Here is a 27,692-nt window from a genome sequence, read left to right as displayed (position 1 = left end):
TGGTGGAGGCTTCCAGCTTCCAAGAGGGAGTACGGATCTTGACTCATAACTTTGCAATGTCCCTCAGCCGTTTGAAACACCCCCATCATCCCAAAGGATATCTCCTTTGGGTGACACAAACTGGGTATTACAGATCTACAATTCAGTGCCACAGTTACACTGCTTCCTGTAATCCCTTTCATGCTGAAAAGAACGACTTCTCTATTATCTTTACTTTTAAAACTTGGATTTCCTGTGTGGGGGAAGTCCTCACATTAAAAGTAAGCAGAGAAAATGCTTTAAAGAAGGAGGTGAATGTGCTCAGATTGTGAAGCAGCTGATCTAAAGGCAGCAAGACCCTTAGGAAACCTTGGGCCACAATAGTTGACATTTCAGGCAGGAAGTTATAGTTTATTTAACTAACTAAATTGAAAACTGCCAGGGAATTTATACAAGTGAAACAGAATTAGTAAGGGCATTTAGCTAAGACACACGTGAAGACTAAAACTCCTATGGCTGTGGGAAAGAGAGATTTTACATCTGTAAGTGGAAATGGCCTCTGATATTTGATTCATCTAAAAGATCAGGTGGGCCAGGGATGCCATGAGGGAGTTCCTGATTGCTTATCAACACAGCTTTTTGCAGTGGCTGCTGCTTCTCCACACTGTTTCCCTTCAAGCCACAGACACCTTGAAGTTTCTGAGATAAAATAGCACAATCTTGCAACTAGGCTATTCTGCTTCTAAATATGCATGTTCTTTCAAATGCACTTTTGAATCACTTTTCTGAGTTTAAAATTACCTTTTTGATCAATAATGGTGTTTCTTTTCAGAGGTTTTCTTCACTTTTAGCAATTTGGAGTAAACTGTGATTTTTCACTTCCTGTGGCAGTGAATGATATCCAGGAGTTTGACTTTCCTAGAGGATCTGGCTACAGACACCAAGGTGATAGAACAAAACCTGTCTAAGTCAGACAACTTTAGTAACAGCAACGGAAATTGAGAGAATAGCACAGTGTAAAAGCATTCATTATTCATCAGTTAATACCCCGGGGAAAAAATCTGTGAGCAGTTTTTGGGTTTTGCAAACCAAGTCTGACATTGCCAGGGCCTGGCAAATATCCCAAAGGTGAAGCGCTTGATCTATGATCTCCTTTATCTTTGCTCAGCAGAGACATTCCCTACGGCCCACGTTTCTCTCCCGTGTGTCCCTCTCCCTCCTCCCTCAGGCTCTACTGCAGGCCAAGGAAGTGTTCCGGGCCTGGAATGCACTGTCTCAGCTGCACCTGAGCCCTTATGACAGGGAAAATGGCAAGTAGGCATCGTCCTGCAAAGCAGTGACCTTAACCTCCTTCTCCAGCCCGCTGGGAGAGCAGAGTTCAATGAACAAGTCTGGCTACACTGCTGAAAGCCGTGGCCTCAGGGGAACAAACTTGTTGTTATGTTTGTTTTCAGCTGGATGGTTTCTGGTCCGCTTTATTGTGCAGTTCTATAAATCCTGATGCCAGCACTAAAAAGCCAGAGATACAGGCTGAGCAGAGGTTTCTTCTCCCAGCAGCTGTGATGGCTTAGGCCATCCATAAATGTCTGTGGGATGCCTGCTCCAAGAAAAGCTTGGCATAGCCATGTCAAATGTAAAACCCTCTGAAGTGATTTTTCAGTCTCCTGCAATTCTGTACAAATTCTGGCATGGGCATGCCATGTATTCCTCTGCTCAATTCCTCTGTGCTGCAGCTCTTTAAACATTCACAGAGCACTATCTGGAGTAGAGTGCTTCAAAAGGGAGTGAGTCTGCAACTCCAAATCATCTCCTGCTGAGCATCACCAAATCATTGCAACCTTGGACAATCAATCAACTGGTTTTGTGTTATTTAAGATGCCCCAAAGGCTACACTTCAAAATCTGAAATGTATGGATTGGAAAAGCTGGTAATTCATTGTGCTCAAGCTGTTTAGAAGGACTGCAGAGACCTTGCTTGAAAAGATGGCTTTCAAGAGAGGGAATTCAACCAAATTCCACACTAGCTTGCTCCTCAGCTACGGTGCACAAAAAGACTTCAGAATATTTAGAATCTGATTTAAGCTAACAAGTCAAGGAAATAGGTGTTAATACTTAAACTCCTGCTTGATGCTTTATTTGTAATTCATTCAGTCGTTAATGAGCCAGATTCTTGACTAGTATATATGGGCATAAATCCGCTTATGCCATGCAAGAATGTTGATTTATGCTTGCTGCAAATCTGACCTTTCGCTCAGGGCTTCCTGGTAAGTTCCAATCCTCTTTGCACTGTTCATTTAGTGGAATGGAATTAGATTTACCAAGGTATGGTCGACAAAATGGATTGCTTTTCCCTTAAATTTTTGTGCCAGGGATAAAATGGTGGTCTATTTCAATGTAGTACTCTTAATAAGATAGGTTTTCTGGAGGAAAGTTAGAAATTATAATATCATTCATTACAATGCCGCATATTTTTTTTATTTCTCAAAGCTATACCAAATTAGTACAATAGACTGCACACATTACAACCTCCTTTTAGGAAATCTGAGATGTATCTGCAGAATAAAGGTTAAATAAGTTTAGCTAGCAATAAATTGCATAAAAGTTTAAATATATGAAGCCAAATGATTTGCTGGGAGTGTATTGGAATGAAAATACCCTTGTATTTGCTTAACTGAACCTATTTTGCCCCAAATGACCTTATGTTCTTTATTTCTAAATTCACAATCCCAGCACAGAGACTCAGCACACTGCACAAAAGCCGGACTTACCAGGAGATGATAATCAGGAATCTATTTTGTTCGTTTAAACATAATGCTCTCGGTCTCTGACTATGCTAACTGCATGGTAAATACAGCTCAGGCCTGCAGAGAACCTTGCTGAGAAAATTGTGTGTGAAGTGCTCAATATGGGCACAGAGCTCATGTAGGCGGCAGCAGCCTGTTTGCTAAAATCTGCTTCCCACAGGTAGCATCTTACACTGCTGCTTTCAGTATGCACCAGCTTCTGGTGACCTTCCTGATGATGACTAAAGCAGTTTGCATTGAATTGTTTGCAACCTGGCCAGGTAAAGAGTCCTCCTGGGGTGGCAGCAGAGCCATAGGGATTTGACATACAAACATTCAGCTTGGTATGAATGGGGTGTGAATGGCAGTGTAAAAATGTGAAATCGACAAGAAACTGAAGGGGCAAAGGAATGGCATGTGGAGCTTCTGAACGCACCAGGAGTTGGAAAACCAAGAGCTGCCTTCTGGGTGGATTGCAGACCTATGCTGGAGGCAGTTTTTCCCCAGTCCTGACTCCTACATCCATACTGGAGCTAGCATGTGAGCCCTGGGCTTATGCCGCAGCTTTGTCCTCAACCCTATCTCCTGGGTGGACCGTGAACCTAAGATGCAGCTTTATGTCAAGCCTTGTCTCTGATGCCTTTGTTCTCCTGCTACTCCTGAATGTCCCCTGGACCTCATTCATTAACTTTGCCTGGTTTGGGACAGTTGGTGGACCCTGTTGTCAGTATCCAGCTCTGTGTGCCATATTCAGGAGCTGGACACAGTCGCTGAAGGCACTGCCTGTGCTGAGACTCCCTTGGCTCCTGACTTGCACCACAGAGGCTGCACAGCCACAACCATCTGCATCCTCATACACGTGAAAAAAGGAGTGAAAACAGCCTGTGAGAGAAAGTTAGGTGTGAAATTGGATTAAAATAAAATAAACTTCACCTTATATCTGGTTTTGCCAAACATGAGCAAAGAAAACACTCAGGATAACACTGATTTGCAAGGGAGTTGCGTGGGTTTTTGTGCCCCTGATTCTGGAGCTCATTCCCTTATAATACACAAAAGAGATTGGATTTGTCAATCTTGGAGGGTCCAGGGTATTTGGTGATAAGGGCTTGAGTTTCTTCAAGGCAGGGGGAAGACGAGATGAAGAGGTGCAATAAGTAGAGGAATACAATTTCAAGAAACAGCTCATTTTGGGTTGCTTTCATTTGGCAGATTTCTATATTTTTATTTGCATGTGTAATACAGTAGAGATTTGTAAAAACACCTAGGAACATAAATTTCAGAAATGACATAGCCCTTCTCCAAAAATAAAGTAGATCTTCAAATCAGGCTCTCAATTGGGAAATAAATCCAAATAATTCTCTGTGCATTTGAAGAGATATTTTGGCTTCCGAGCAACATGAGAAAATGTACAATCCATTTGATCTGCTTCAGATGCCACAACCATCTGCAACTGCATGTGGCAAACACACATTTCTCAGCTTCACAGGCATGTATGATTATGAAGAGCTTCGAACAAAATAGATAAACCTTTGAGATGCTCTTTCTGTTGTTTACATATCTCTCGGCAGCATTCTGTGGGAAGCTCTCCTCCTGGAAGGCTGCGGGGGAGGGCTCTGCTGAGCCTTTCAGCGCCGTTCGGAAGTGGCTGAGAAGCAGCCAACGTGAACAGCCACGGCTGGCCCCAGCGGCGGGTCACAGATGCCGCTCTGAACACGCCTTTGTGCCGCATCCCGGCGCGGTGCGGGCTCTGCTGCCGCTGTACCAGGGACGCGACCGCCACCTGCTGTCCCCGGCCCGGCCCGGCCAGGGAGCGCCGAGGAGGGGCAGCAGCCCACCCTGCCCTGCCCACCAGCCGCTCCCGCGGGACGGAGCCTTCATCTCCCGGCTGCGCCTGCACTCCCAGCCTTGGTTTCCGTTCTTATCTCTGAGTTACTGCTCTGCCGGTTACATGAGCTGGCGTGTGGATGAGCAGCCTGCACGGCATCCTTATGGGAATGCTGGCTGCCATGTGAGACGGGGACAGAGGGGGACACCTTGCCGAAGCAGCTGCACAGCCAGCTTATCTCTCTGTATGCTTATCTCTCTATGGACATGTGGCACTCACAGCTGCTCAACAGCGCTGACTGTGGCTTTCCGTGCTCTCGTGATACCCATTTCTCGGAGATTACATTCCAGCTGGTCTCTTAGCTGGGAGCTCGGATGAAACATGGACAGGGGAATAGGTTCAGCGTAGTTTCCAGGGCAGAGAGCTTGCCGGCACTGAATGATGGACCTGTTGGAAATGGCTTCTGAACTGAGGCCGTTCTCTCTCAGTTTCTGTTTGCTCATCTGGGATTTTCTTCCCCATGTCTCATGTTTTAATCTAAAATCAACCTCATCCTGTCACAGAGGAAAGCCCTTACTGCTCTGCAGTCTGTCTTACGTGTGTTGTTTGCTTTCTCATTAACTCTATAATATCTGGGCGCACTACTGCTATTCGATGTTTAAATACCGTGTTGTCCACATTTACTGCAATGGTGATTTTTTTTCACTGCCTTCTCTTTAGCATCTTTGGAAAGGAGGTTACTCTCATAAAACAATATGAATACATATCACAGAGGGGTTACTTTTGTCTATTTCCAATACACTTATCTTTTAGGATTTTTGACAACAGGCACTTTAAAGATACTTTTGTTAACCTAAATATTGAATAAGCTAAACAACTAATTGGTTTGTGGGTTTTGTGGGTTTTTTGTTTTGTTTTGTTTTGTTTTTGGGGGGGGGGTTGGTTTATTTGTTTGGTGGTGTTTTGTTGTTGTTGTTGTTGTTTGGTTGTTGTTTGGTTGTTTTGTGGTGGGGTTTTATTTGTTTGTTTTTCCATTCTTAATCTTCTTTCTTCTCTGATTGGGAGAATACTTTGCAAATACAGCTCTTCCACCAGCTGATGTTATTCAGTATCATTATCCTCACTTTCTGCCAGATCAACTTTTTTTGTTTATGTGGGGATTTTTTTCATGAAGATGTCAGTACTTTCATCAGTAGAGTCCTGATTTGATGGGGGGTCCACAGGGCCTGTTTCTTCACTCACATTATACAGTTTATCCTTGGGGTATGCTGGGTGCTCACAGGCAGTCAGTGTGACACAGGTAACTGCTTGGTGGGGTGCAACCATGATTGTTCACACTTATCCCTGGACTAAAAAGTTTCATTGCCTTTGTTTAAAGCATGAAGCTGAGAATTGTCTTAAAAGAACCCAGAACATTTACTTTAAATCACTTTTAATGACTGGGGAAGTTTGTTTCTTGACAGTTTGTTTCTGTCCCCAGCACACAGCAATGTAAGAGTGGTATTTTGTGATTGTTCTGGATTTGAAATACATATGTTTTGGATGACAATAATTTTTGATCACATACAGAGAAATTCAAGTTCTCTCTTGCTTGCATTCCAGTGTTAGGAAGCTGTACCTGTTTTGTGACCTGCTGAGTCACTAAACAATGAGGTGCTGGAGTTAAACCTGTCCCTCTACTGATACATTTAAGTACCTAGGAAAGAAATTGCCATCACAGAGATTACATTGCCTAGAATAAATTATGTCAAGCAGGCTCATTTCCAGCTCTTGGTTTTAGAAGGGCTCCTAACACTGTCTCACATGGCCATTCATCTCACAAGCAGGTCCAAAAAACCGCAAACGGATGAGTACAAAACTGTCTGTAAACTGGACTGAAATATTTAACATGAATTCTTAACTTGGTTGGACACAGCAGGCAGAATTCTGCAGGAGTATCACAAATGTGATATTTTCATCAAATAATTTAGATGGCAGAGCAGATTCTTGCCAGCCCCACTGGCTGGGAGGGGCAGGGAGTGTTAGAGGACAGGGCTAGGATCTCAACACACTTGGCAAATTACAGTAGGGGGAAAGGAAGTAATTTGAAGGATGTGTTTTCACTCTCTTCAGAACTACCTACATCACAAATGCAGGTTGTGGACTTACTGGTCTGATAGCATCACTGTCATGGTGGTTAGCATGGATCACAAACCAAACAGGAATCAGACATGCCATTACAGAAAGGGCAAATAGCACAGAGAGTTACATAAAAAGGAATAGTGTTTCCCAGGCAAATGAAGCCATGTCATGCTTGGGGCTAGAAAACCTTCAGCTGGGGTATTGTATCCTGCTTGGGATAGAATAGAGGATTAGAGGTTTTATGAGGAAGCATTGGAGGAAATGGAGTGGTTTATCCCAGAGAAAGGGAAGACATAGTAGGAAAGCCCTAAATATGTGTGCTGTATGCCTATGGGAGAGGACAATAAAGTCTTCTCATCAGTTGAAAAGGCTCAGTGGGCAACAGAGATCTGGGTTAGATGTTAGAAACAGCTTTCTCAAGGTGCAGACGAAAAAAGAGTGAAAAATATAGGGAATGACAGCCTTGGTTTCTGGATTTAAAATGCAGATGGAACAAGTGTCTGTCAGAAATTGCCTAATGGAATTGATCCTGCTTTTTGGGTGGGAGGAAGAAGGCAATTTCTGTCCTTGTTTTTCTGATATTCCTGTTTGGAGCCATAATTTACATATCTAAGTTAGATGTCTAAGTTATACATTGTCAAGGCCAGCTAATTACCATCCCAAGGCTCTTCCTTACTATTTCTGTTTAATATATCATAAGGAAAAAAGTCTTAGTGATTAATAATTCAAATCATAAGCAGCCATAAAGTAGGCTGGAACTATGCTATACAAACTTGATTTGTTCAAATTCATGTTTTCCAAGTCCTAAACTTCTTTAGAGCATATATGGCAGCCCTGCTACCATCTAACCAGCTGATGATCTGAAGACCTGCCTGTTGGACATCAGGATGATTCAGCTCAGTTAATAAATGTCATATTGGAACACCCATTTAACTCTACAGCAGAAAGGATGCAGCGTGAAAAGGGGAAAGGGGAACTCACACAAATATTACTCATTCACTCATTCAGAAAATGCTAAAACTCAGGCTCTGAACAGCCTTTGATACTTGACCTCTGCAGATGGCCTGTAATTAAGACTCTAATCCTTTAAACACTTTAATACACTTCACTTCAAGTTAATAGGATTAGTCACATGCCTGAAGTGTGCATGGCTGGGGCTGAGCTATTGTTGAGCACAGCTGATTAAAAACTTGCAGACACTTTCTGGTGGAACATTGTCTGATATTGTCTAAGTCTTTTCCAAGAAGTTCTAGTCACAAGTAATATCCAAAAGAGACGGTATTTAAGAAAATTTAAACTCGGCTAAATTCTTGCTTAAAAATGTACACACAAAAAGAACAAATCTGTCTGAACTTTTTCAGCAGCACAAATCAGAGGTTTGGGAGGAGAGATGGGAGATCTGAGAGGTGTTGTATTGGATTTCTGGAAGATGTTAGTTTAAATTCTCAGACTTAAAATTCTTTCAAAGCTAGGGTGATATTAAACAGGCACAGAATCAGACAGATACGAGAGCTACAAAAAGGGGAAGAAATATTTTCTATCCTGGTTTGTATTTTAAAGAAACATCAGTTTGACTTAAAGGCACAAAATTGTTTCTTCTCTTGCTGCTGACAGGCTAGCTGTGCTTGGGAGTGCTGGGAAGCCTGGTCTGGATCAGTTCATCACGTTGTAAACATGCGCAGAGGTTGTGAAGAGTGAAGATAATTTGAGAAGCAACTGAAGGCACAGGGAGGACAGAGGTGCAGGCACACAGCAGATAGGTTCCCATTTCTTGAAGGATGTCTGCCAGAAGAAGAGGCTGGGCCACATCAAGGCACTGTGCTGACGTGGAAGTTGTGCTAGATGTGGGTTTAAGTGCCATGGGGGCAGTCTGGGAAACCCGGCACAGCTCAGTGTGGCTCGCTACTGCCCCATAAAATGCCCGCAGCACACATTTACACAGTGCTATTATTTCTCCCACTGGAGAAACACGGAGGTAAATCCCCTCTGCTGAAGGACGTGATGTCACAGTATTGTCATTTACAGGAAAAGGCAGTAACTGTGGTTAAGGGTTTCCAAAGAGTGACATGCAACAGACTGCAGCTGCAATGCCATTCCCTGGCCTGCTTGTAACTCCTTTTGCAGATGCAGGGAGAGATTTCTCTTCCACTCATCTGGAGGATCGCAGTCAGCAGAATGAAGTCTGCATTTAGCCAAGTGTTCCTGCCAACTCTAATGTGGACCAAAGTGAGCATGCACAAAAGTTGAAGAGCAATCATTGCTCTGCCCGTACTGTTGTCATACAGGAACCTGAGTCATACTAAAAGACTCTCAAGGACCAAGGACGGGCACAGTGGAGATACCAGAAATTCCAGCTGGAGCAGGGAAATTCTGATGAAAACACCACAGCAGTGATGAGGTAGCAGATAAGACTACCAGAAAATAGCATCACAACTTTATGGACAGTAGCACAGAGGGAAATATAATGCCAAAAATGGGAAGAAAATTGATGAACTACTAACTGCCTGTGAAGAGAACCACACTAGGAAGTCTTAAAATCAAGATAATCATAGCACACAAAGAGGGCAGGAACCAGAAGAGGTGATCAGGTCTGAGTCAGAAGTAAAAAGTCAGTAAATGGAGATGAGAATAAAAAGGGGAAAAGAGAGAAGGATTAAGTTCTTACAGGATAAGGGGTTAAATCAGGACTGTCCCAGGAAGAAGCACTGGTAGGTCAGGAGGACTGTCCACCCTGCACAGTGATGCCATGCAGAGATACCACAGCAAGCATTATGGGAACAACTTGGATCTGCTGTAGTTCAAGAACTATAAAGTCCCTGCAAATTAACTGGTGCAGTGCCTGCCTCAGATAAATTATCCTGTCCCTCCCATCAGCTAAGGCCTCACTAGGCCTTTTTACACTAGGCTACAATGTGACTTATAGCTATGCCCAGGAGGGAATATCAGATACGACAAAAAAACAAGGACACTAGAGAGGCAAAGGGAAACTGGAAAAGGCAGGAAGGAACTGGAGGAACTGAAAGTGAAGAGCTGTCAAGTACTAGCAATGTTAAAGAATTTATGCTACAGAAGGATTAAATGAAGGAAAAAAGCTTCCTTTCAGTGCACATGTTTCTATGAGAAGCAGTGTGGAGTAGAGGAATTTTTTGTCAGATGGATCTCAGATAACAGATACAGGAAATGAGCTGGTAACCAATGCAATGGAAGATTCTTCAGCCAGCTGGTGTTCTTGCACAATATTCTGGCTTGTCTGACTTAGAAAAATATTTAAACATACACACACAACACAGCATATTGTTTGGTCAGCAATCCTGGGAGCCCTGTTTATCAGGCAGCATTCCTGCAGCTGGGAGCGCACTGCTGAAGTAACTGCGACAACCCTACAAGCCAAGCACCAACTTTGAAGCCTTGATAAGGCAAGAGAGATTGCTTAGGAAACTTAATCCATATTCCTCCTTTGTTACAGGATTTCTGCCTAGCTGATGTCCACTCAGGGACAAGCCGGCAGCTGGGAATGCAAGAGGGACAGGGGCAGGTGTCAGGGTGTGCTTGGAGCTATTGGCCATTAGCCCCAAAGGCTTTTTCCTTTCAAAACCCCACAATTCTCACCGTCACTGAAAAATGAAGAGCTGCTATTAGAAAAAAGAAGAAAGTAGGAGTTTTTGATGTTTTATTGACACAACCCCATGCCGAGGTCGGGGGTAGTAATCACAAAATCATAGAATTGACTGGGTTGGAAGGGACCTTAGAGATGATCTAGTTCTGACCTCGTTGTGGGCAGTGACACCTTTCACTTGACCAGGTTGTGTCAAGCCCCATCCAACCCGGCCCTGGCCACTTCCTGGAATGGGGAACCCAGTTTCTCTGGGCAAGCGGTCCCGGCGCCTCACCACCCCCACAGTAAAGAGCTTCTTTGTGACTCCTAATCTAAACCTACTCCCTGTCAGTTTGAAGCCATCACCCCTTGTCCCTCCATGCCCTCGCAAACAGCCTCTCTCCAAGGCGTTTCAGGGGCGAAGCCGAGGTGGGCGGAGGGACAATCCCCGGCATCGTCGCCAGCTGTGAGCGGGGGGCGGTGGCAGGGCAGGGCCGGGCCGGGCCGGGCGGGGACTCTCCCCTCTCCCGGTGGTCTCATAAGGCCGCCCCGCCACGCTGCTCCGGGCCCTGCCGTCCTGCGGGGCTCCCGAGACGCATCTCCCAGTTCCCTCCCCTTTTCCAGCCCCGTTTCCCGTGGTGAGGCTCCGCCACAGGGGAAGTGACGCCAGCGTCAGGCGAAGTTATATAAAGGGTAGGCGGCAGCGGGCGGAAGCGAGCGGGGCCGAGCGGGCGGCGGGCGGGGGGCAGCGGGCGGTGCGAGCGGGGCGGCTGCCGCAGCCCCCCGTGTTCCGGCCCGGCCATGGATTTCCGCAACATTCTCGTGATGGCCTCGGAGCAACAGGGGCTGAACGCGGTGCCGGTGAGTTCGGGGGCTGCCGGGGGGCGCGGGGCCGGGGCGCGGTGGCGGCCGGGCCTGGGGAGGGCCCCGCGGCCGTGGGAGCCCTGCCCGCCTCTGCCTCGGTCCCCGCCCGAGCTGCGCCCACCGCCGGGCTCTGTCGGGCCTATCGCCTCGCCGACCGGGGCTGCTTGCTCCTGGGGGCTGGAGAAGTGTCTGTGTGTGGGAAGGGGGCGAGCGGGGCCCCTTCGGTCAACAGGTGCCGGCACCCCCGGGCTGGGAGCGGGCAGGCGCGGCGTGCGCCTCCCGGTCTGGCAGTGCCGAGAGCCCGGCAGCAGAGCGGTGGTGTGGGGGAAGGCAGCGGCTAAAAGCCGGCTAAGTCCTTTTGTTTGCTCTTAAAACGTAAGTCTGCCACGTCTCAAGTGTGAGTCGGAGACAAAGTGACAAGTTTTGGGTAAATGGGCTGCGTTGTCTGAGGGCTCTGTGTGCGCCGCGAAGGAATAGCGTGTAGCCTCTGTGGGGTTCATTGGTGGAAAGCATTTGCTGTGTTCTTAGTGTTGTGCTGAGGTCTGTACTTCAGCGGTTTGTGTTTTAGTTCAAGCGATCAGTAACGTGGATTCCGTGTGAAATAACCCACTGACTTGCCTGGACGAAGTCTGTCAGGAGGAAGGGCACGTGGCTTCTTCATACATTAATATCCTGGGTTTCATTCCTCTGGGAGGACTCAAATTATAAGTCGTGCATGCTTATTTGGATAAAAAATATTTTCTCCTTGGTAGCCACCAGCTAGGACGACTCTTTTTCTGTTTGCTCTTCAACAGAGTGCCAGAGTTCTGTTTCTATGATTAGTTTGCTTAAACCCAGTGTAAATGAGAGGTAGTTGTTTATAGCAAAAACTGTGGGAGAACCAGAAAAAAAAATATTCTTAACTGTACAGTGTCTTCATTTTGGTGGTGTTGGAACTAGTAAGTATCTCAGTGTCTCTATCATTAGTAAAACTTTGATAATGTTCATTAATAGTGTGACCAGTTGATAATAGGTATTAGCCATATAGTAGATGTGAAATTAATCAGATTCCATTATAGGTTAAAATCTTATAAAATCTACTTTTTTATATTTAGGTACATTTAATTTGTCTCTGACCCTAGATAGGAATCTGGTTCATAACACAAATAATATAATAACAAATACGGAAATACTTTAGGATATTTAAATGCCCATTTGATCAGTCTGAAGCTGTTTCACTAAGTTGTCACTGGGTTATTATAACTTTTATTTTAGATGTTTAAAGCTTCTCTTTACATTCTTTTTTTTTCCCAGGCAGCTTTACTTTGTGTGCCACTGTTTTTTTTTGTCACAAGTAGTTTTAAGCCATGATGATGAATTGGTAAATTATCTGTCATATTCTCCATTGCTAATGTGATGGTGGAGGGAGTGGCTCCTATTTGTTTTGCAATGGATGAAGGTTTAGCTACTCTTTTTAGAAAAGTCAGCATTAGGATTTGTTAATTCGTGATTAACTCATGGAGTGAGAGTGCAATTGAATCCATAGTTGAAACAGTTTGGTTTAACGCATTAGTTGTGCAGATTTTAACTCTGAAGTTGGCCCCAATCTCTGAGCAAAAGCAGAGCTGCACTTGGCACTGCTTGAAGCTATTTGCAGCTACTGGGCTTTAAAAGAGAGCCCATGGAGATTTTACAATTACTGGACATCTAAACAACTCCACTGTGTTAAAGCTAGTACATTAAATGTGTTTATAGAAGAAGAATATAATTATTTTTACATACTTCTATTTGAAACACCATATAAACTAATTACACATTTACTGGTATATAAAATTACCAGGTTTCCAGAAATGTTAGTTCCTGTATTAATGAGCATATCGTCTGAATTTCTCTCTGAGAAGTTTGTTTTAAACTTTACAATGCACCTAACTAAATATTCCATGTCCTTTGTAATGAAAAACAGTGACATGAACAAGTAGTGTGTAGTCAAAGTATATATAAAAATATGTATGCACACTATACAGGTAGTGTTCAAAGTGGAAACTATATAAAAACTCTAAGAAGTAATGTGGCCTTGTATTGTAAAAGAGGGGCCTGGATAAAGCAGATATTACATCATGTCCCTGTAAAAACAAATCTGCTTGTTCATCTCCCTGTGGAAATCTAGATTCAAAAGGAACATTGCTGAAATCAGCCTTTTGGTGCCCTGTTAGTTGCATCAGGTTTTGTTTCTAAATAAAACAGTACATATATGAACTACTAGTTCATATATATATATAGTCTAAGCTATTAATGATGTGCTGCTAATTATCTTCACAGCAGTTGCTGAGTAGAGCCCCAGGTTTTATCATCCAGTATTCCATAGGGGTTTCACTGTTGTATCTTGTTGCCTGTGTTCATACTAACAGTTCATTAGGTTTTCTGTGTGGTCTTGCTTTGACTAGACATGATAATAGTTATGAGATTTAATGTTGACTTTAGAGAGGTTTAAATAGGTTGTGTCCCTCTTTTTGGTGGAACTGGTATATGTTATGCCATGTGTTTTACATGACATGGTGAAGCACTTTCAGATATTTTTTTTTTGTAGCTATTCTTTAAAATATTAAATTTTACTGCAGCTTAAAAAAAAACCAAAACCCTGAGGACAGCTGGGACCAAGTCATTCTTTTATTTCACCTTAGTTTCTAGTAAACTATTAATGGCAATATAAGCATTTCATATTGCTCCCAATTCCTTTTAACTGAGGGTGAAACTTTGGTGTACAGAATTTACAGAAATCTGATACAATTTAATCACAAAGAGGTGACGCAAAATGAAAGAGCTCCACGTCAGCACGTGTGAGGTCTCACTTTAAATGAGACTGATGCAAAGCAGCCTCCATGGAGCTGTCATCCACGTCAGCACTTGTGAGGTCTCACTTGAAATTAGACTGATACAAAGCAGCCTGCAGTGAAGCTGACAGATACTAGTAGCGATGAGGAGTTAAGTTTTTGTGAAGTGAAACACTAACACAATCGCAGAGTTTGTTCAGAGAACATTGGATTACAGAGCCTGCCCATTGAATTCTAATCTACAAATTATCGAGCGTTTGCCCACAGGCAAGAGAAGCCCTGCATGAGAAATAGTGGGAATGGCTGTGAAGTGCAGATTGTGCTGTAGGACCAGACTCCCATCGACTGATGTGTGTGCATTTATTGTGTGCTTAAAACTTGCCTCAAAATGGGGGCCTAAAATTCTTGAGATTACATCAGCCTCCACAGGAGGAACTGCAAGATACTCAATTGGCAGGGGTGAGGAGGGCTTTTGCTCTTGACTGACCTGATAAAGTTCCAGACTGTCGAGGTTTAAATGCTGACTAGTAAAATTTCCAGCTTTCCTATTCCTGGTCTCTTTTCTTGCAAAAGCAGATGAAAATGGGTATCACAATACCACTACAGACAGGAAAGCATGAAGTATCTTCAATTTTTATTTTTCCTGTGTGAAGCAATTTTTAATAGACAAAATCTGTGTTTTCCAGCTAAGGGTTCTGCTCGGGTGTTGTGGCAGCAGTTGCAAAATGGGAAGAAAATAATTTTTGCTTTTTTAGGGATAAAACGTATGAACCTGTTCAATTGCTTGTGAAAGAGGAGAACAGTGTGAGCTGATAGGCTGAGCATTTTATCTTTGTAGGAATTGTTAGAACCTGAAGTGAAGCAAACTTAAACATGCTTGTTACCTCCTATTTATTTTGTCACAACCAGATATTGAAAGCAGCAGTTGAGAAATCATCGTGTGTGTTTTCTAAGACAGTCTCACTGCAGAGTCAGCTGCTGGGAACCCCGTGGTGAATCTGTAGCAGAAGCTTTGGAAATACCAGTTAAGGATGAAGGGCAGAGGCCCCTGGGCAGTGAACACAAATGGCCACTTACAATGTGAAAAGCTGCCTTCTGAGGAACTGGCATTGAGAGGAGTGACACAAACAAGGACGGATATGGTGGATGAACCATTCCTGATGTTCTCAGGTAGTTATATCCTGAAGAATATTTAAGGAAAAACTGGGACGGTGCATTGGAGAAAGTTGCTTGTCTTGGCAAATGATAAGGAAGAACAGGCAAAGTGCTGTAACATTCTAGTGAAAAACAAGCAAATAAAAGAACCTCCCCAGCGTGTAAGAGCCCCTGCAAGTTGCCTGTAGTGGATAACACAAGTGGAATTGTCTTTGTGCTGCATGTGCAAGCTTATTGCAGTAACTGAGCTGCACAGGTGCTTTACTTGAGAATTTGGTTTGGCAGAATTGATTACTTGTGTTTATTGCATTGCCACCTGTGTAAATATTCACCATTGTTAAAGGCAGTACTACTACTGCTGCCTCCGTCTGGCACTGGTGTTTGGTCTAGGCCCCTTGGGGCTTCATTTGGGTTCCAAAAAGTTGACAATTGTATTATAAATTCTGTTTTGTAGTCCAAGATTTGGTACTTGAATGGTGATATCAAAGCAGCTACAACTCTATCAGGATCATGTGCCACGTTTTGAAGGAAGTCAGTGACTTCAGAGCAAATAGTCACTGTTTGCAACTTGACTAGTGCAGTGTTCTGGGAACAGCTTGACCTGCTCTTTCCTAAAGGCTAAACATTTCTGTTCTTCTGTTGATTTAACTTAGCAGTAGTTATTAAAAGCCAGAATAGTGCAGCTGCTGTTTGGATGGTATAGTGACATGTGCTGGCTTATTTTGCCTTCTTTACCTGCAGTCTGATGCATATTCATTTGCACTGCATACAAAGCACTTTATTAGTGGTTGTGGAACATGTGTATGGTTCAGTGCTTTAAAAAAGGCTACACCTCGGCAGGTTATTTTATGCTATTACTGAAAGAAGGTGAACAGAACTTGTATCAGCAATAGTACAGAAAATAGGCATTCATTTATGAATTGTTTTGTTGTTTTCAGTTTTTAGATAATATTAAGAAATGCTACTGATCAGAAGGCTTAATTTAAATTTTGCATGATTTGTCATGTTAGTGGCAGTCAGAAAAGAGCTTATCTGTCAAGCTGCTCCTGGATAGGACTGTTGGTCACAGTGCAGCAAAACAAAGCCTGAAAACTGCTTCCCCATCACTTTAATTCTTTATAAGGTTTCCCAACAGAACAGATCAATCTACATTTGTCCCTGCTGTTTAGCAGTTTTCAAAGGTGCTCCTTAGGCACAAAATCATCTAGGCTGGAAAAGATGCTTGAGTTCTACACAGTTTTTAAAACAGAATTTTTGAAACTGAGTGTACAGTTGAAATGGAATAATTAAATTAAGCTTTGCCAAATTAGGTTACCAATGGCAAAACGTGATGTGTTAAACTTTGTAAGATAATTTACATAGTTATCAGTGTACTAAGATGAGTATACTATAAAGAACTGCAGATAATTTCTAAGGTGCTAATTTGCTTCAACCTGTTTCTGACAGGATTTTGACTGATAATGTGTGGATTGCTTTGACTCTGATTGTTCCAGTTCAAATAAAGTAAACCAGATTTCTCTGGGACACAGAGTCGTGGGCCGCATTCGTGCAAAAGCTGAGAGGCAATGCTGCATCACAGTTCAGGTTTCCTGAATGGGCAAGTCTTGGAACGCTTTTGATGCGAACAAGAAAATTGGTTCTCAGGTTGTGGCAAGCTTCCTTGCAGAGAGCTGAAACTCAGTGAATGAGTTTGGCTGCAGTAGGTCTTTAATGTGATGAGGTGACATGGCAGGTTTTAATATGCAATGTATGTGGACAGTGCACCTTTGTAATTCTGCTCTGGTCATTTCAGAAACTGCTCGAGGAGACTACAAGTTGGTTGGTATTGTAGCTGCCCTTCTTGGAGTCAGTTTTGGACGCAGTTTAGAAATGAGCCTCCAAACCTTGCTTCTTAGTGCATGTATATTCAAACTAATTTATGGGTTTGCATGCTAGTAATTAAAGTAATCTAAGGATCTATTGATGTGCTGCTGATCAATGAATCAGAAATGAGAATGAAGGCTACCATTGTGTGATATTGATGTCTATAGGGAGTTATGCTGCCAGCCTGATTATTGCTTCTAAAACACTTGGATGTAGGTTTCCTTACTAGATATTTTATTTTTATTATTTCAGTTATGTTTCATAAAGCTTTATGAGGACACAAAGATATTTATAGAAATGCTGACTTGTGTGGCTCTGTAGTGATACTTTTTTATTAAGGTTTTTTTTCACATCTCTTTCATTTGGTAAGAATCAGTGTCTCGTGGGAGATCTTGGTTTAGATTTTAATCTATTGGCTTACTTCTGAAATAAACAAAAACCCCACCCTCTCAAATCTCAGCTTTGGGTTTGGATTTCTTTTGTTCCTAAATGTATTCTCCTTTCCTTCTACTTCTGGGTTTAACTGCCTCCTATTGCATTTATTCTTGCAACTGTCTTTCTTGTTGCTTTTTTCTTCTGTATTTTGTTTGTAGGAAGAAGTTCAAAAAATTTTTTTTTCTCATTTTAGGCACACCTGGTACATTTGCAGTGTTTGAACAGGTGTAACAAATTAGTGCAAGTGGTTGTTATAGAACCCAGTAAGAGGCACTTGGGCACTTAACATTTAAGAGAAGTGAAAAAGAGGGTAATAACATGGATAACTTTACATCTGTTAATTTGCTGGAGCCACAGGTTGAACAGCACTGGACAGACTGTTAGGCATGGCAAGCTGTGAAAATCCTGTCTGTGGTGCATGTAATCAGTGTTGTAGTCTTTAGACTATTTTTGCAGGATGGCCTGGGAGGTTAATAGCACAGTTTATCATTTCCTCTGCCAAGGAAAAGGAGTCTATTTGAGAACATGCAGCTTCACTTCAGGATACAATGAGATACAGAATCATAGAATAGGAACCATTAAAGGTGATCTAATCCAACTCCCCTGCAATGGGAAGGGACATCTTTAAACAGATCAGGTCACCCAGAGCCCTGTCCAACCTGACCTTGAATGTTTCCAGGGCTGGGGAGTCTACAGCCTCTCTTAGCAATGAGCCAGTGTTTCACCACTCCCATCGAACAACTTCTGGTCAGAATCTACCCTCTTAGTTTAAAACCAATAGCCCCTGTCCTATTGCTAGTGTCTCTGCTATAAATTGTCCCCATCCTTCTTATAATCTCCCTTTTGGTACTGAAAGGCTGCTACAGGATCTCCCTGGAGCCTTCTCCTGGCAAATTACACCATGTGCAAGTGCTGTAATTGCCAGGTGGGGGCTGTGGATTCTGTCACAGTTGGTGCTGAGGTCACACTGATAAGCAGAATTCAGGTCAGCTGGTATGTGGTTCACTAGCTTCTTGATGTGTATTGTATTTAAGGCCACTGCCAGCAGGAACTAAAATCAGTATTGTTGGTTTTACATCAGCCTATTAATTATGCTGGTAAAGTCCATTCCAACTTTTGGAGTAATTCAGTTTTTTTAGTTGATTTATCTATTTTTGCTGAATTAGGTAACCTGAAACTGAAATGAGTGTCTACAAGCAAGCTGAAAATGGAGCTGTAAACCTGCAGTCTGGAATTGGGTTGATTCTGGCAGCTTGGCCTGTAGTTTGCTTTTGGTTCCCCTTGGTCAAAGACTAAGGCTGAACTGAAATACTTTTATTCCATTACTAATGCAGCCATTGCATTCTTTATTAGTCCAGTGCATTTCACTAATTTTTTTTTCCCTACCTGTCTTCTGGTTTCCTGTCATTCCTTCCAAAAGCTGAGTGAGTCCCTGTTGTGGATGAGAGGAATGTATCTCATCAAAAGACAGGCAGTGATGTATTTTGAGATAAAATAATGATTTGACAATTCACTGGAATTTAACAAAGTTCAATTGTGGTTTGATAAGGTTTAATAAGTTTAATGCAAGGTTCATCTTATTAATTAATTGAAGGAAGAAACATACAAAAAGAAGGTTGAGTTCAAATTCATTCATTTATGAGTTCATTTAGCGTGATTCTCAGGGACTGCCAAAACAGCAAGAAGCACAGTCCTGTTGGGTCACAAGGCTCTGAGTGGACTCCTTGCTTTCTAAACTCAATTTGGAGTCTAGGAGTGGCTGGATCCATTTGTAGTCTCAAGCTTAGTCAATGGTATTATCAATACCATAGTCAATGGGATTATCCATACAGTGTTTGTAATAATTTAGGGCGGATGGATTAGTAATGTTTCATAATACTAATGCAGTGTTCTCTGTCACCTACTGAGGATCTGTTGTAAGTAAGGCATCTTTCCACCTTGGGTAAGGAAGGCTCTCTTAGTTTCAGGTAAGGAATTTCTAACCCTGAGAGGCAGCCCTGCTCAAGGGGTCACCTGGCATCCAGTTGAGCTGCAGTTCAGGCAGAGCTTGAATCAGGCCCACTCTGATGACAGTATTTTTAGAGAGAAGTAGTTGGCTGCTGGCCAGTGGTATATACAAGACAGGTGTCCTTATCTTAGTGCTGTTATCTTGTCCTGGACTTTGGTTATCTTGCTCTTCTGATGGTTATGAAACCACCTTTCAAAAAAATTTATCAAGACAGCTCTATTCCCTTGGACCAGACACTTTCTAGCTTGCAAGTTTTTCCCAAAGACTTGGAGCTGGTTGCTCCTTAGTCAGCCTAAAAGTACAACTGTGAGTCAAATGTATCCAGCACAACCTTCAGTTTCAGTGGGAATTCATTGTTTACTCTGTACCATCTCTGTGTGTAAGTCAAGTGTAAGACTGTTATGCAACTCCTCAGTTTTAAAAACTGCTTTTTATATTTCTTAACTCTTCTGACATATTTCTTTGTCCTTTGCAGAAAAGGTACAGTTTGGCTGTTGGTCCTCCCAAAAAAGTTCCCAAAGTCAAGGGTGTAGAGTCTGCAGCAGTGCAAGCATTTCTCAGACGACAAGAAGAAGAAAAGAGAAAAAAAGGTAAAAGTATAAAATATCTCCAATGGGAGACTTTCATTTATTCTTTGGTATTTGTCACTTTATTCAAAGTTCTAACAAATACAGCTGCAAATCTATTTCTGGAATTATACATAGACCTGATGCTGAGGGAAAGCTAGAACTCAGTAAGGACTGGGGACCGTTGCTTGCTTTCCTAAGGAGTTTAAAATATTAATCAACTACATTAGGATTCGTGGCTGGAGATTGAGAAAGCAGTTAAGGTGAAGAGCAAAAAACTATCTCAATTTTCATTAGCTTAGCTTTGAGAAACTTTGTGTGAAAAATGGAAAGAAATGCTGTTGTTGTCTTAATCTAGTGTATCAGTACAGTGAATTTTAAAGAGTCTCTCTGAGCTGCAATTTCTCCACTTTTATATTTCCTTTAAATATTCTATGGAATAAATTAGTTCCATTGCTTCTGATGTTAATGTTTTGTTAAAGGTAACCAAATCTGATGGACTGGATGGCCCAGGTTACTCTTCCTGTCCTGGGCCACTCATGAGTCTGTTCCTTACCCCTTCTGCCTGGTCCTGCCTGAAGCAAGACTAAGCATGAATTCCACATGGGGCATGCTGACACACTCTGTGCTATTACAGCCCTAGACAACAGAATAACACAGCCAAGGACCGGTACCTTTATAGGCACCAAAAGTATGAGTAGCCCAATCCATTTTCTAGTTTTTCTGTTTCCTCAATCTTTTGAGTATTTAGCGCCTACTCCTTGGTCTGTCCAGTATTTGGCATTTAGATGTCTCATTCACCAGCTGGTTCAGCCTGACTCTTGTCAGCAGATCACAGACACAAGATAGAGAGCATACTTATGCAGAAAACAGCTAAGCCTGAACAGTAAGGATATAGGACAGACTGTGGAGATAGGGCACAGGGCTCTATCAGACTTGTGTAATGACCGGCTGCTTGCTTATCTGTTCAGATGCTTCTGTGTCTCCTCTATATCCCTCTACATGCACACACTTAGGCTATTTTCCAGTTCTTGTCCCCACAATATTCTTATTCCTTTCCCTTCCTCAACTTCCCTTAAACATTTGATAGTATGTTCTGTACAGTCTCAAGATTCTCCTGCTCAGTCTCAGAACTACCTCCACTACGCAGAGCTCCTATAACCTCTGTACGTTCTTATATGAAGGTTCCCCATAATTTTCACAGCATCCTGGAAAGCTGCTTCCCTCAAAAAAGCATTAGTGGGTTTTGTTATAGCAACATTTCACTCAATCGCTTGCCTTTGTTGGAGCAGCTGGCACAGGTGGGTTAGCCTGCCCTGTTGGCAGACCTGGGGTCACTTTCTTGTCTATTTTGGATAGCTATTAGCCAGAGATCCTTAAGTTACCATACTAAGTGGTTTGCTTGAAAAATATTGAAATAACAAATAGTGCTTTTGCATAACTTTCTCCTGGTTTTCTTGCAGCACTGGAAGAAAGAAGGAAGAAAGAGCAGCTCTTGGCGAGGCGTATTGAACTGAAACATGACAGAAAGGCAAGAGCTATGGCCTCACGAACAAAGGATAACTTTTATGGCTATAATGGTGTTCCTGTTGAAGAGAAGTCTAAAAAGAGGAGGGCTTCTGAGAATGTTGCTCAGGCCTCAGAGGCTGGGTATGCAACAGAAGATGAAACTGAGCAACTTGAATACAGTCAGACAGAATCTGAGCATGAGCAAGAAGAATATGAAGAGAAACCATCCAAAGCTGCAGTGAAACCAAAGGCACCACCCAAAAGTGCACCAGCGCCTCTGAACTTTGCAGAGCTCTTGAGGCTTGCTGAAAAGAAACAATATGAACCGGTGGAAATAAAACCAGTGAAAAAGGTAGAAGAGAGGCCTAGAACAGCAGAAGAATTGAGAGAGAGGGAATTTTTGGTACGCAAAAACAAAAAAGTGGAAGTGCATAAGAAAAGTGAGAAGGAGATTAAGCCTACAGGGATATCCAGTTCTTCAACAAAACTGTCTTCTCAAAAAGCATCTGTAAATACAAAACTTAATAAAAGCTCAGTAGATAAACATTCCACATCTAAAAGTAGTCTGTCACTTTCCATGGGTGGTACTGATAAAAAATCCAAAGCACCAGCATTGACTGAAAAACACCCACGGTCATCATCTTCTTCCAAACTTGATCAAATGGAAAAAAACTCACAAAATGGTTCCTTAAAAAGCTCTTCTGGTAGCAGTAATAATAAATTGCCTGTCAATGGTATTAGAAAGTCTGGCTCAAACTCTCATGTGCCACCCTCAAAACCCATGGCCAATGGGGCTCAGAGAATGCCATCTGTGAAAGAATCCAGCCTGAAAAAGTCTGCCCATGCAAAACCAGGAAAACCTACAGCCCTTCAACATGGAATTAACTCCAATGCAAAACGATCCGGGAGCAGCTTAGGAAAAGGAGGACCTGGACATCCCGGGGGTGGTTCAAGTGCAGGACCGGGGCGATCAAGCAGCAATTCTGGTGTAGGACCTGGAAGGCCAGGAAGTAGTTTAAGCTCAGGACCTGGGCGACTGGGCAGCAGCTCAGCCACAGGACCTGGGCGACCGGGAGGTGGCTCAGGCGTGGGACCAGGAAGGCCGATGGGCAGCTCAAGCACAGGACCTGGGCGACCGGGCAGCAGCTCAGGCATGGGACTTAAGCGACCGGGTAGCAGCTTGGGCACTGGACCGGGAAGGCCAGGCAGCAGCACAAACATAGGACCAGGGCGACCAGGCAGCAGCCTGGGAGCAGGACCAGGAAGGCCAGGAATCAGTCCAAGCACAGGAGCCAAGCGACCAGGCAGCAGCTTGGGCACTGGACCAGGGAGGCCGGGCATCAGCACAAGCGCAGGACCTGCGCGAGCAGGCAGCGGCCCAGGCACAGCTCTGAAACCCAAATGTACTGTCGTGTCAGAAACCATTTCTTCTAAAAACCTTGTCACGAGACCTAGCAATGGACAGATTAATGGAATGAGACCTTATCCGGGGCACAGACCTGTGCTTCATCCACAAGGTATGCATTTATAGAATAAAGAATTTTTTCACTGTTGTGATTTAACTCCAGCTGGCAAGTAAGTACCATGCAGCTGCTTGCTTGCCCTGTCCCTCAGTGGGGAGAAGAATTGGAGAAAAATGAAACTCAGATAAGAACAGTTTAATAATCGAAACAAAATTAAATATAGCAGTTTTTAATTTTATTTCTATTTACCGTATGCTCGTAATTTTTGAAATGCAGGTGGTGTGGAGCATCACATGAACAAAGACTAAGTAGCCTGTGATGGGTACTGGCAAATGCTGTTAGAAGGAAAAGAATTGAAAGATTCGCTTCCAGCATTGCTTAACACTTGGTCTATAAAACTTTGTAGTGTCTTAAATAACAGATGCTTGAAGGGCTGGATGGAAAATCACTCACCGGTTTTACATTTCAGTGTTTTGGCAGATTTATCTTATCAGTGACAAGCCATTCTAAAAATTTACTTCTGATCAGGAGTGAGCAGTGTAGTGTAGTTCCTGGAAAGCTGTGAAAAAAGAACAGAGTGATGAGTGGTTTCCTCAGGATGCTACTGCTGATACTGATGGGTAATCTCCTCTAGCACAACTGAGAGGAAGTATTTCCTCTGGCTGAAGTTCTGAGAAATGCTGGTTAACTTGAGGCAGGAGTTTTCCACTTTGAAGCCCAGAAAATTGCTATGCCCAAGGTACAGCAAGAAGTAGTGTTAAATTAAAATTATGTTCATGTTATTAGTTAATGAATTTATTCTCTCCTGTTGTTTAGGTCTTGGAAGACCACCTATTAGTTACAAGAGACAAATAGAAGATGATGATGATGATGAATATGACTCTGAAATGGATGACTTCATTGAGGATGAAGGGGAACCTCAAGAAGAAATATCAAAACATATTCGGGAAATATTTGGCTATGACCGGAAAAGGTAAGAAAAGTAACAATTTTCAGATACTGCAGAACAAGCAGTAGAACAAGTAATTATTCTTCCTAAGAAGGGATATTAATTCATTAGCTCTTTTTCAATGTGCTAAAATGTGATATTTAATTTTCAGGTACAAAGATGAAAGTGATTATGCCTTACGTTACATGGAGAGCAGCTGGAGAGAGCAACAGAAAGAAGAAGCTAGGAGGTATGCATGGATTTGATCTTGGATACAAATTGAGAAGTTTGTTTGTTGCTGAGGTCATAGGGCTAAGGGAGCAAAAATCCACAAGTATAAAAAGTATGCTGATAAGCTTTTATAGTCACTGATTTGAATTATGAAGATGATATTTTCATACTGGTTTTGGCCTTTGGACCTGCACAATTCTTATGTCATAAACTGATTCTTTGTTTTTAAATGAGTGGTGGGACAAACTTTGTAAAAGCTGTAAGGGTTTTTTATAGAAAATTCAAATATTGAAATGCATGGAGTCATCAAATTCTTTTGTTCTACTGAATTTCTATATGGTTATTCAGAAGGTGCCTTGAGCATTAGAACACTTCATCTTTGAAGTTATAGTCAGTGTCCTTATTCTTCCTGGCTCCTGAGGAATACCTGCAGCCCATGGAAATCTATAGTTTGCTAAGTGGAGTTAGGAGAAATAAATGTAATTTTAAAGTGATATTGCCATTATCCAAACTCTCTGTTGACGTCTTAGAATGAGGTTTTGCAGAGTTGAATTCCTGACTCACTTCTAGCTACACATGTAGCATAAAGGAAGTGGAGATAAGAAACTTGAGTTAAAATCAATTTTACTTTTTCAATGGATGTGTTTCAGTAGCTGCTTTGTGGCAGAAAAAAAGACCTTTCTTATTAAATTTAATATTTTTTTTATTCAACTTTTTATTTTTTGACAAGTTTTAAGTATCTTTTTCCCTTTAAATATTTGATTCTGATCTTAAGATTTTAAAAAAATCTTGATTTCTTAAAGCTGCATTCATTCTATAATTAAAGAAGATCTGATATCAAGCTATTCTTCAAATCAGCTGTAGTACTTGTAGCATTGCTTTTCGGGTGTGTAGAAGTAAAGCCTCAAGTGTCCTGAGTTGCAGTGTAAAGGATTTAATCTTGTTTGGCAGCTTGAGACTCGGTGTTCAGGAAGACTTGGAAGAACTGAGACGGGAAGAAGAAGAACTGAAACGCAAGAGACAGTCTAAGAAGCTGAGGACACGTTAACTGACTTACGGTGTTGACTTTGTTCATGTTTCTGCTCCCCTCTGCCTCCATACATCTCTTATTCTACTTCAGTTTCCATTTGCTTGTTAGAGGGCAAAAGAATATTTAAAGGGATTAAAGTACTGAAAAGCAAGGCTTTAGATTGACCTAAATAAGATATTTATTTTTAATACTTGCCAGGGTTGTTTTTTTATGAAGAAATTAATGCACTAATGCATATTAAATGGAATAAAATTAATAGATGTTTCCATTGATTAAACCAGTTCAAGATGCCAGCAGAAATATTGACTAGCTATGCACTGACTTGGAACTGTGTGGGCCATGTACCAGTAAACCAATTTTGCATTCACTTGAAAGAAAGGAATAGCATTCTTGTTCCCTGACATTTTTTGAGACTTACTGCTCTATAGCCTGCCCTGTCTCCCAACATGAGCCTCAAAGTATTAAAATGTCATCTTCTGTACAGCAGCATCGTGGGTGTAAATTCAGCCACAGCCCATAGGTGTTTAAGGCAATAAAGTGCTGCAGATATTTTGATTTGAGGACCCATAAAAATAATGTGAACCTCTTTATTTCTAAACAGAAAAGTGCATGTCATTTGCAAACTGCAGTGATGGATATAGCAAAAAGATTGTTGGCTTTTGCTGCATCTGGAATTCCAGTGCCAGTCTAATTCAGTATGAGAAACACACACCCTGAAAACAGAAATTTCAAGTGTTTATATGTAACCTGTGCTTTTGGGCTCAAGCATATGTTTGGGAATTCTTCTCCTGCCCTGTAAATCTTCAGATTTGTTAAACAGCTTCTGCTGCTTTTACAAATTGTGTTTTTTCTTGCATTAAACATCCGATGGTTAAATTATTTAAAATGTGAAGCAGTCATTTATCTAATTAGCTTTACTGTTCAGAAAGAACATCAGAATTAAGTTTTGTAGAATGCATTTGCAGCTTTTCAGTATTAACATCGTGTTAACTAGTTTATACTTGTGATTGATTTCAGCAAGTCAAAACCCTAAAATATGTATAGCAGGACAGTTAGTTCAGTTACTTACCTTAATGCCCATATTTGCACATTATTTCTAACTATGCATCTAAAGACTGTTTGTTTCGGTAACTGAATTTGTTTACAACCAGCACAGGGCTTATGTAAGTCTACAGGAGCTGCACTGAGACCTGAAGTTCAAATCTGGTGTTGCATCTTACTTGGATTTCCCCAAGTTGCCCTTCAAAGCTCACCAGTGTCACTACTCAGCTTTGCCTTGAGCTCCAGGACTCCATTTGTAGCATCTGCCTTCAGCTACTTCAGGCCATTATGTTTTAATGCTAGAAATACTTTCAAAAGTACAAAAAGGGCTCTGGACATTGGTTGGGGGTGGGGAAAAAAAGGAAACATTACCTTGTGGAAAAACAACGAAGTCCCTTTCCTGTTGGGGTTATTCTTAACAGTGCTGCTTCTAGAAGCAGTTCAGATAGCAACCTGAAAGGAACAGTCTTGGAAGCTGCTCAAGTTTAAACATCTGATTGTTAATGTAAGAAAAAACAGCTTTGCCTTTTTAAGATGTTTTCTGTCAATGGTACCATTTCACTGACTCAGCAAAACACTGAAATTACTGGTTTAGATTCTATAGACTATCTCAGCATTGGCTAACATGGAGCCCAGGTGAAGATGCCATTGTTGCCCCTCTGTAGTTTGAACTTTATTAACTAACAAAAACTGTTTCTCAGTGTGTGCACTTGAGACCATACAAGATAGTGTAACCTCACTGCCTAGAAGTGTGCTGTATTCTCTGCTGCATTGGGACCATCTCAAATTTCCTGTTGGAGATTTCCTGGTTTCTAGAATTACCCATTCAGGACAATGAATTTTGGGACCATGATCATATTCTGGGTTTGTAGTTTTTAATTCTTTTTAGCTGAAGAAAGACTTGAGGTCCATCAACCCACACAACTATATCATCTGTGAGCAACTTCCTGCCTGGTTGGGGAGAAAAAGTCTCTTACGAAGAAAGAAAATATATTAAGTTGAAATTGGTTCAGTTGGGAAAGATATCTGCATTTCAGACAAATACAGGTTAAGTAAAACCTGATTATTTCACCACTGTCTGATTATTTAACCATGCAAGATCAGTTAAATTTCTTAATCTGTAAAGCACTTTGTCATTTAGATGGTGACTGGAATGTACTCTGCTCGCCTCCCTAAGACCCTGTATAACTTTCTTCACACAGTGATCATTGCTTAGATTTTGTCTATTTCGTATGAAAAATTATTCAAGGACGCATTTGTAATTTTACGGTCAAGAGGTACTTTCTCATAATTGGCATGAGATGCTGATGGGTTTCCTATTTTGTACAAATGTTTGGCTTTTAATGTGCTTGCATATTTGTATGTCAGCTAGGAAGGAACTAAACTTGTTTTTTAATTCCTGACCTTGTATCCAAAATCCTGTTTACTGTTTGCCGGATTAATAGTATTCATCTAATGACAGTATTTCAGTTCTTCCAAAGGGCATC

General features: G+C 42.0%; 1 protein-coding gene across 2 annotated transcripts; it reads left to right on the top strand.

The window, feature by feature from the left end:
• Positions 1-10,864: 10,864 nt before the first annotated feature.
• On the top strand, positions 10,865-26,050 carry SPTY2D1 (SPT2 chromatin protein domain containing 1). 2 transcript variants are annotated; one of them, XM_088058097.1, is made up of 6 exons: positions 10,865-10,995; positions 19,913-20,027; positions 21,467-23,029; positions 23,792-23,948; positions 24,076-24,153; positions 25,086-26,050. In XM_088058097.1, exons 3-6 carry the CDS (start codon positions 21,544-21,546, stop codon positions 25,180-25,182), a joined length of 1,818 nt encoding a protein of 605 aa, XP_087914223.1. In that variant the 5' UTR covers positions 10,865-10,995; positions 19,913-20,027; positions 21,467-21,543; the 3' UTR covers positions 25,183-26,050. The 2 variants fall into 2 exon arrangements, with proteins under 2 accessions (XP_087914223.1, XP_005522379.2); XM_005522322.3 differs by lacking the exon at positions 10,865-10,995 and adding an exon at positions 11,030-11,163.
• The last annotated feature ends 1,642 nt before the right edge of the window (positions 26,051-27,692 follow it).

This window comes from Pseudopodoces humilis, chromosome 7 (assembly GCF_049639895.1).
Source record: "Pseudopodoces humilis isolate 2021_Gansu_Grassland_sample_001 chromosome 7, ASM4963989v1, whole genome shotgun sequence".
In the NCBI taxonomy this organism is placed as follows: domain Eukaryota; kingdom Metazoa; phylum Chordata; class Aves; order Passeriformes; family Paridae; genus Pseudopodoces; species Pseudopodoces humilis.
This window is presented reverse-complemented; position numbering and strand designations above follow the sequence as displayed.

Excerpts from the sequence above, each read along its gene's own strand:
- SPTY2D1 (XM_005522322.3), top strand. The coding sequence starts at position 11,104 with ATGGATTTCCGCAACATTCTCGTGATGGCCTCGGAGCAACAGGGGCTG. Across the intron at positions 23,030-23,791 it reads ACCTGTGCTTCATCCACAAG|GTCTTGGAAGACCACCTATT; the intron begins GTATGCATTTAT and ends CCTGTTGTTTAG. Across the intron at positions 23,949-24,075 it reads TTTGGCTATGACCGGAAAAG|GTACAAAGATGAAAGTGATT; the intron begins GTAAGAAAAGTA and ends TTTAATTTTCAG.